This window comes from Bidens hawaiensis, unplaced genomic scaffold, assembly GCF_021521415.1.
Source record: "Bidens hawaiensis isolate Kalapana, Puna unplaced genomic scaffold, B.hawaiensis_p1.1 tig00035049_1, whole genome shotgun sequence".
NCBI classification, from domain to species: Eukaryota; Viridiplantae; Streptophyta; class Magnoliopsida; order Asterales; family Asteraceae; genus Bidens; species Bidens hawaiensis.
The window spans coordinates 102,382-112,143 of NW_027496089.1; the positions used below are offsets into that span (position 1 = coordinate 102,382).

General features: G+C 35.1%; 1 protein-coding gene across 1 annotated transcript; it reads left to right on the top strand.

Moving 5' to 3' along the window:
- Positions 1-992: 992 nt before the first annotated feature.
- On the top strand, positions 993-8,955 carry LOC143586941 (blue copper protein-like). The gene is made up of 3 exons (XM_077068378.1): positions 993-1,059; positions 8,509-8,628; positions 8,747-8,955. Exons 1-3 carry the CDS (start codon positions 993-995, stop codon positions 8,953-8,955), a joined length of 396 nt encoding a protein of 131 aa, XP_076924493.1.
- Positions 8,956-9,762: the final 807 nt, after the last annotated feature.

Genomic DNA, 9,762 nt, shown 5'->3' on the forward strand with positions numbered 1-9,762 from the left:
CGGGTCACCCTAGCTCAGATTTGGATCTAACGGGGCTAAAAACGGTTAAAAACCGTGGAAAACGAGTCAGGTCTCGTTTTTCTGGTGAAATCGCGGTTTACCGGCGCCGCCTACGAGGATGTCAGAGAATCTTCGACATTCTGACCTAACCCTAATTCGTCAGGGTGATTCGTTAACGGAAGCCTAACGAACTAGCCTTAGTTCGTATCCAAATTCGTTAAGGTCCAATTCGTTATGATAACCAGTTCATTATAAGGTGTAATTCATTATGAGGACTGGTTTGTTATATGGGTTCAATTTGCTAAGAAGTTCAATTCGTTAACCAGACCAAAAGAATAAGGTCCAGTTCGTTATAAGTCTAATTTGTTATAAGGACCAATTCTTTATAAAGGCCAATCCGTTATGAAGTAACAAATTAGCCAGTTCGTTATGGAAGACAGAAGTGACGAATTAACCCCAATTCGTTAAAAAGCAGAATAATGAACTAAACTTAGAGATAATTACATAATGGTCCCTGGAATTAGAAAGAATGAATTAATTACAAAATAGCCCTTGAACTTCATTAATATATAGAAGATACCTTAAAGGATTGAGAGGTTAACAATAAAACATTGTCATGAAATCCTAATGGAAAATATGTTAAGACAGCTTTACCGCAGCCAGGGGCTCTACCACTTGGACCCCGCTAGGGGCTGCCACCCCTAGAACCCCGATGCCAGGGGAGCTGCCCCCGGACCCCATTCGTTGAGGGTTATAACTAGACTAAAAACGCGATATGAGTAGTGATAGTTAAATTATTACGTGTAATTGTTATACAGTTAGTCGTGCACAGCGCAAGAAAGGAATAACCATAAACGTTGAACGTAACCGCATTCAGGTGAGTTTCTAGCCCCATTTCGTTGTTATGTTTTCGGGGCTGTGTGCATACTCGATACACTTACCTTAAGAGGTAAGTGTATGACATATATGATTTATGTGATGAATATTGTGATATGATTGTGAATGAAAGCTTGTCGATACGTGAACGATCTTCGGTTATTGCACATGTTGACAAGGGAGGTATGTATATGAAAGATGAATGTGTATGATAGATATATGTAAAATATATGAATATGTTTAAATGATTAAAGAAAGTATATCTATGTTACAAGTATGCAAAGACAGTATGTACGAAGATGAAGAAAAGAGGGATCAGACCCTAATAATATCTGAGATAGACAAGAAAGGGATCAGACCCTAATAATATCTGAGATAGACAAGAAAGGGATCAGACCCTAATACTATATGAGATACACAAGGAAAGAGGGATCAGACCCTAACAATATCTGAGATAGAAAATGACAGTAACTATATAGTATTAAAGTAGTACAGAATTAACGTATATATGAAATTATGTAATGAAAGTAAATTAGTAAGTAATTATTATGAATCTTCTGATGCATAATTGAAGGTAAGTATATGTATTGTATGATGTATGATTAACTAGAACTCACTCAGTGTAGCTGACTATTAGTATGAACGTAGGTGAGTAGATTGATACAGCTGGCTTGAACGGGGACACGTGTCAGAAGAATAAGAGTCTGGCATCTGAAGACTTATAATGTTTTAACTTTAAAGTTTTAATTTTGAAAGACAAGAATGTTTGATTAAGACAAGTTATGAAATATATTGTAATGTTTATGAAAGTCTTAGAATTCACGTAAAGTTTAATTTAACTCTGATATTTAGAACTATGTTAATGAGTAAATCCAACATCCAAAGTAGGGCACCGGTAACGGGGCCTTACATCCAATCTAGGGGAGATTGTTGGGATGAGAAAATGGAATTATGGAAGCCTGGAATCTTCTCAACCTCCCTAAAAAAGGCTAATATGGACATCAGGCACACTTGGACATCCGAGCAAGCTTTTACTATAGCCTAGCAAGATATTTTGCCTTCCGGGCAGAGTTATCTTCTTGAAGTCTTCTTTTGTGACTATCCAAGCAAGGTTCACTACGTCTAGCAAAGTTGTTCTTCAGGGCCAAGCAAGGTTGGCTTCTGAATAAGCTCTTGGCTAACAAAGCTTTTGAAGCCAAGTATTTGTAAGATCTAGCAAGGTTATTCATTAATAAACAGTAGTCCGAGAATGCTTGAGGAAAGTTATTCAAGAAACATTTTAAGGACTTTCTCTAGCAAGGTTCAACTCTTATCAAGCTATAGTGCTTCCAGCACAAGTCAAACAGTGTTACCAGCACACTTTAGTTTGCTTAATAAGTTATTCATTAACAAAGAGTTGAAGGGATTCATGAAGAACAGTTTCTCGTAGGATCATATCAAGCAAAGTTTGCTATGGTCAAGAAGATTGAAGTCTGCTAGGTGATACTCTTAGTAAAGTGTACCCGGAGAACTGTTCCCCAACACACTTCAAGGTTACCAGGTCTGCTCGAAGATGATAAACCCGAAGACCTGTTTTAACTTAGTATATTTTGTAATTTTGTAATACGTTTTTTGAATATGTATTAATGATTAGGGTTTCTAGAAGGAATGACACCTGTCGGGAGGCAGGCCTATAAATAGAATGATCTAGGGCATGCCTCCTACACGCAACACACATGACCTGAATATTGATTGACAACGATTTGACGGCTGACATATTCATACGGATATTCTGCCTAGAATCAAATCATTCCTCTTTTAGAACCCTAATAATTTATGTTTTGTAATCTACCTTACTATTAATGGAAATCTTTTTAGTATGTGTGTCTGTGTGTGTGTCTTTATTGTGTCCTTCAGCAACAATTTGTGTGTCATTGATTCCGCCTTTAATACACTATTATTCTTCTCCAATCTAGCCCCGTCTTTAACCTTCTTGTCAACACTATTTGTGTGGGTTACAATATAGATAGACTGAGAGATCAACGGGACCGACACATTTTGAAACATTCTATTCGATTTATGATTTTCTAAAATGATAGATGTTATTATATTATTCATTACAATTGTTATAATAAGAAACGTGAGGATAAACGAGTTGAGTTAGTATACATTCCTATTTGCATATGAGTTTATGTGTTAATATATTTTGTATTAAATATAGAAATCCAGTTATCATTGGAAGACTATTATTAATATCTTGGATCTACCTGTTGTGTGTCATCTCGTATGTGTTAATTATTCCGAGACAAAGGTGATCTTCTCAGAAATCCCCACTGTTTTCAATATTTTTAATTGTTTATAAACGTTTTTGGGGAAAACACATTTGGCTCAAAAACACATTTTATTTGTCAATTGTGGTATCGTAATCACTTTAAATTGATCAACGTTAACTAACGTGATCGACCTGACAAAAATGTATTTTCGCAGTCTTTATAATCATAAACTTGTGGATAAGCATATAAATATTGTTAGATCTATCGCGGTGACGTCCTATCATCATCGGTCGTGCCGGTGGGTAAACGATAAATATTTTGAATTATTGTACGCTTTGATTAAAGTTTTAAAAGTCTTACGTTTGTAATATTCTTTTCTACTTTATAACTATCCCAACTTGTTAAAGAATACAATATTGAATTTCGGACACTTTCGTTGGTGATGCTAAAGGGGCCCACTTGTTCTGTCGTATTGAACGATGACCGGTTTGTGTTTAATTAAATTTCGTGTGTGAAACGATAGTAGGCCTTGGTCCAATGGAGGTAAGGTAATGCATACATTCGTCCAGTGCGGACTTTGTGTAATTATTGGCTTTGTTTTGACAAAGAATAGTTATGTTTTAAAATGTCCTAAAACGATAACTTTCGTTAAGCGAAATATGTCTAATGGATTTTCATGGGATGAAAACTATTTCCGATGCGACTATTGGTTTCGTGCTGATGAGGACGAATCAATACTTTAACAAAGGAAAGTTTTACTTTTAAAATATTGTTATGGTTGTAAGTCCTTAATGCGATATTTGCTATTTCAACGAAAGATGACTTCGGGTCGAATGGAGGAAGTGGTATTTATGGAATCAAGAAAAGCTTTCTTTCAAAATATAAGTTTTAAAAATTGAGAACTCACCAACCATTGTGTTGACGTATGACTTGTAGTTTAAATAAAACGTGTACACTGACACGTGTAATTTATGACATTTTATAAAGAATAAAAGTCCAACTTGTATGCGAATAAGTTATGCTTAAACACTAATGGCTAAACGGCTTCTGTCACCGCCCAAGTAAGTTGATTAAGTCTTTCGCTGTTAAATTAAGATTTTTGGGGTGTGACATTCATCACCATAGATTCTCATTTATTATGCACTTTATCTAGTTTTTTACGTTCCCGACGCAACCCTGACGAGCTACGCCGGAGCATGCCGGTAAAGCCCAAGTGCCTAAGTAGTAAATCGACTAAAAATTGTTTGGTTTCGTTTGGTGCGTGACTTTACAAGAACTAAAACCAAAATTAAAACAAAAAAATTATAGAAATTGAGGTGGACCAATATGTTGGTATCGGAAGGGAAAACTCAAGAGTTGGTAAAACCCCACGTTGTCGACCCCTATCTTTGATGCGATTAGTCTAAGAAAATTTGGTTATTTTCGTCATGTTCGTTATGGTACCATAACTAAAACAAAACAAATGAGCAATCACTCGGTTTTCATTACGTCCGTTACGATAATGGACTAAAACAAAGCGGCGAGTCTACGCGAACTCGGTCTATTTCCATCATGGTCTTCACGGTACCGGAATACAAAACAAAAAAAAAACATAAAAGTAAACAAAATTGGCATTTGGTTGGTTTTGTTACATTGGTTATGGACCGTAACAAAAAAAAAAACGTCTTGCACCAATAAGTAGACGCCATGTAGCCCAACAGGGCTTTGCGGAAGCAAAACTCTTATTTATTACATTTGTTACCATGGCAAAACTAAAACAAAAAGGTCAGTAAAACCCAGGCTTTGCAACGATGAGTCCGTAAAACCTGATGTTGAGGCGGTGAGTTGACGCTAATTCGGTATGTTTCGTTTATTTTCGTAACGGTACCGGAACTAAAACAAAATGGTTGGTAAACGCGCAATTGATAAAAGCCGAGCGTTAACAAAAGGGTAGGTAAACCCGCGTGGTTAGTAAAAGTCAAGCATTAACCAAATGGTTAGTAAACACCTGCAGTTGGTAAAAGTTGAGCGTTATCGATCCTAGACGGAGTGAACCCAAATTCGGTGGGTATCCATTACGTTTGTTATGATATTGAAATGAAAAACAAAAATAAAAAAATGACATGAACCAATGGCATTTCACCACTTGGCCTAATAGTAACTATCGCGACACCAAACTTGTAATTTATACAATATAGACAATTTTTTATGCTAAGGGTTAAATAGAAAACAAGGTTTTAGTGGATCATTTTAAGAGATGATGCCCTCTTCTAAGGTACTGAATACTTTTGTATGCTTGTATTTTAATAACATGATCGATCCTAATAGTGTGCGTCTCATAGGCTATTAGATTAAGTACGTACAATCCTAATAGTGTGCGTCTCATAGGCTATTGGATTAACTTATTTGTTTAATTCTTGAGATTTATTATCAATACATTTTGATGTTGTTTGTGCCTTTGCTACAAAAAGCATGTTTACGGCTTAGTATATGGGTTGATTTGCTGCAAATAACAATGCCCACAGAAGTTAGTTTCATTAAGGTTACTTTTGAACGAAATGCTGTACATGTGTGATATGTTGGAAAAATAAAATTTTTAACATGAACTTTATTACCAGTGATATTATGATATGAGTTAAAAAAAACAAAAGAAAGAAACATGAAAACTATGGTATGTAGAATTGAATATACAATTGACAAAAATCCAGAAACAAAGTGAATGAAATAACGAATAGAGAGTGACATCATTTGGTAATAAAAATATCATGAAAGAGTTTGTAAAGTAATTTTTCTGTTTTATAAAATATTGAGTTTCTTACAATATATATTAGTATCCGAAAAGGAACCATGGATCTTACTGTGCTTATTATAAGCAGGAGTTTAGTTTAGTTTTATTTGTTTTGATTTGGTTTTCTTTTTGCAATTGGTGACTTGAATAGACATGGATTATCAAAGACCATCATTAAATCGCAAGGTATTTAATATCGTGTCCCTTTTCTATATTATCAATTTCTAGTAAAAGTTTTACATACCGAACAAAAACAGAAGGGGCTTGTTAGTGTTTAACCAAACAAACAATTGAACAAATTTTTTTGTTCATGTTTTTTCTTTTATAAAAATGTTTGTGATGATCATGTTTGTTAATTTTTTTTAACATACAGTTCATGAATATAAGCGAATACAAATGAACGTAATCAAACACAAATAAACATAAACAATTTGAACTAGGGGTACGCCTAGGACTCCTTTACGATGGTTCAGTTTTTAAAAGTTCAACTTGGATTGAATATGTTTAGTCTCAAATCGTCCACAAATGACATTGTTGTTTGATGCAATATAGTTATACCTTCAATTCCGACTTCTGAAGTAATAAAATGTGTTTAGTATTTGACTTTTTAAAGTGAATTTTAATATAATGGAATATATTTATACTTCATGTTATCAATTTTAAATTACATGTATTTAGATGTAATTAATATATATACTGACATGTATATATCTTTATTTACGTTAAATTATATATTTATATGTATATATATATATGTTGTTAGTGTATTGTGAGTTTAATTACTAATGAAAGGACTAATTCTAGAATATTTTAGCGAATTATTAGGCTACAAAATATCTTGTTCATGAATATTTATGATGTAGAGAAGTTTTAGCAAGCTTCCTTTCTCTATATATTTGATGTCATAATAGAATGAAATTATAACCAAATGGGTAACAACAAATTGGCCATCTTCATGAGGTTAAATTACCGGGATTGTAAGAGGTTGCTGGACTGTATGGATAGTCGGATTGGAGATTGGAAGAATAAAACTTTATCTTTTGCGGGTAAATTGCAGCTGGTCAGGTCTGTTCTTTCGTCTTTATATATTTATTGGGCTGCTGTGTTTTCTCTCCCTTCTAGACTTATTGCTGATCTTGAGAAACGGATTAAAAACTTTCTTTGGGATTATGGTCAAAATAAGGGAAAGCATAAAGTCTCTTGGGATATTGTGTGTCGGCCGAAGTGTGAAGGTGGTTTGGGTATCCGGCGTATACGGGATGTCAATAACTCTCTGCTGGTTTATCATATTTGGAGCTTAATCAATGTGCGTAACTCGTTGTGGGTTAAATGGATTTATGAGTATAAAATGAAGGGGCGAAATTTTTGGAGCTTGCAGATTCCTAACTCGTGTACGTGGGGATGGAGGAAAATTCTTCAGTTCCGTCCTCAGATTAGAAAATTTATATGGCATGAAATTGGGAATGGGAGATCTACTTCAGTTTGGTATGATAAGTGGGATGAGATTTGTCCTTTAATTGAATATATTAACCCTAGAGCTATTCATCGTGCTGGCTTGTCTTTAGAGACCTGTGTCAGTGATGTTGTTCATCATAATAACTGGGGTTGGCCGCCTGATTGGATTTTGAGGTATCCAATTCTTTTGAACCTAAAAGAAGTCAGCATTTGTCCGGATGAGAGGGACAAGATCGTGGTAATGGATGAGAATGGGACTTCAATGAATTTCTCGGCGTCTGGAATTTGGAATCTTATTCGGAGACCGGCTGATAAGGTGTCTTGGGTGCATGTTGTTTGGTTCTCTCAATGTGTTCCAAAACACTCCTTTATGTTGTGGATTGTGCTTCATGATAGGTTGAGCACGCAGAATCGTATTATGGGATGGAAAATTGGTGGGTATCCAAATTATAACTTGTATTGCTGCCCTCTTTGTAATGGAGAGCCGGATTCTCGTAACCACCTCTTCTTTGAGTGTAAGTTCTCTGCTGAGGTTTGGAGTATTGTAAGAATGAAAGGGAAGTTTCAGGGATGTAGGAATGGTTGGGCGAATATTCTTCAATATGTGTCTCAATTTGGAATGTCCAACTCTATTGAAAATGTTGTTAATCGGCTGCTATTTGGGGCTTCGGTTTACGTTATCTGGAAGGAGCGAAACAACCGGCTTTTCAAGAACTCTTTGAAGACTCCGAAGATGGTTGCGGACGAAATCATTAGGGGGACGCGCCTAAAGCTTATGACTCTAAAGTTCAAGAATTCTGAACGGGTTAATCGGGTTCTCGAGGATTGGCACTTTCCGCGGGGAGTTTCCCACCAGATTGATGATAATGGTTGATTTGTTTTAGTTTTGTTTATTTACATTGTTCTTGTGTAAGCTTTGGCTGTGTTTACCAATGTTTGGTGGTTTTGGTTTGTTTACTCTTGTATGGCATGTCATACATGAGAACTAATATGGCACTCTGTCATATTACTTGTACTTTTTGATTGTGTGGAATGCATTTAACCGGGTGAATCCCTTTACCCAAAAAAAATTGGCCATCTTCATCCTCATAACAACTGCAATAGTTGTGGCTCGGGCGGATGATGTTGCGCTAGGAAATAAACATATTGTGGTAACAGGTGCAGGACCATGTGCGGAAGGAACAAAGTATATAGTTGGAGATGATAAAGGTTGGCAACAGGGTGTTGATTACAACGCATGGGTCCAAGGGAAGGATTTCCGTGTCGGAGACATATTGGGTATATTCTTGTCAGCTTCATACATAACTCATTTCTATTTTTTATACGTAATTATGTATGTCTTGAAGGACGCAAGCAAGCAAGTTAACAAACTAAACTATATTAATTGTTAATGCAGTGTTTGATTTGACCTTTAACCACTGTATCTTGGTGGTTGACGAAGATGGGATTAACAGATGTTGTGGTGCATCACGTGTGGTGGATGTTAGGGAGCTTGGACGTCATGAGATAGTTCTTACAGCACCGGGAAAATTTGGTTTCATGAGTCACGTTGGGGATGATTGTATGAAGGGCATGAGGTTTCTCGCCATTGTCAAAGAAAAATGAAATTCTGGATACTTAAGAAAAACATGACAAGTTTTTATGTTCTCGAAATATATATATATATATATATATATATATATATATATATATATATATATATATATATATATATATATATATATATATATATTCTTTCTTTTTTTTTATTAATAATATTTTATGTTGGTCAGAGCCAATTTCGGTCATGAACCGTCTTTTTTTAATAAATTACATAATAATGAATTTTAGATTTTTTATCATTGATATCAATTGTTTATATTTTGTAGCTAGCTAAATTATGTGTTAAAATAACAAGATTTAACTATATATTGATGATAAGTAATATGTTCAAACCTCGGTTCAAAAAACATGTATTCATTCCCTTTACTAATCATGAAGCCGCCCATCATTTCACACCACACACAAACTCGACTTTGAAATTCACGTGTCTTACTACTTGATTTTAAACCTCTATAACAAGCCGGTTACCTTTCCTTAAATGATTCCATCAACCTCTTTAATTGTTAAGTACCTGGTAAACTAAACTTTATACTTAGCAATCAAAAGTTTTGTTAGTGTTCCAACATGTTAAGTACCTGGTTTTAACCGGTTCGATAATAATATTGTTTGCTATCAAAATTAAAACATCAATCACACATAATTCCTTTCCTAAATGGACCAAATACCATTTTCGGATCAACCAAATTTGACACTTTATAAAGAATGTGCGTGCCTATAGTTTAGGGAAATCGGAAATACAAGTTTTATAATTTTATAAGAACTGCCGCCTTTAAAAGGGGAGGGCGCGACCGTCCTCGCAGGACCAATCAT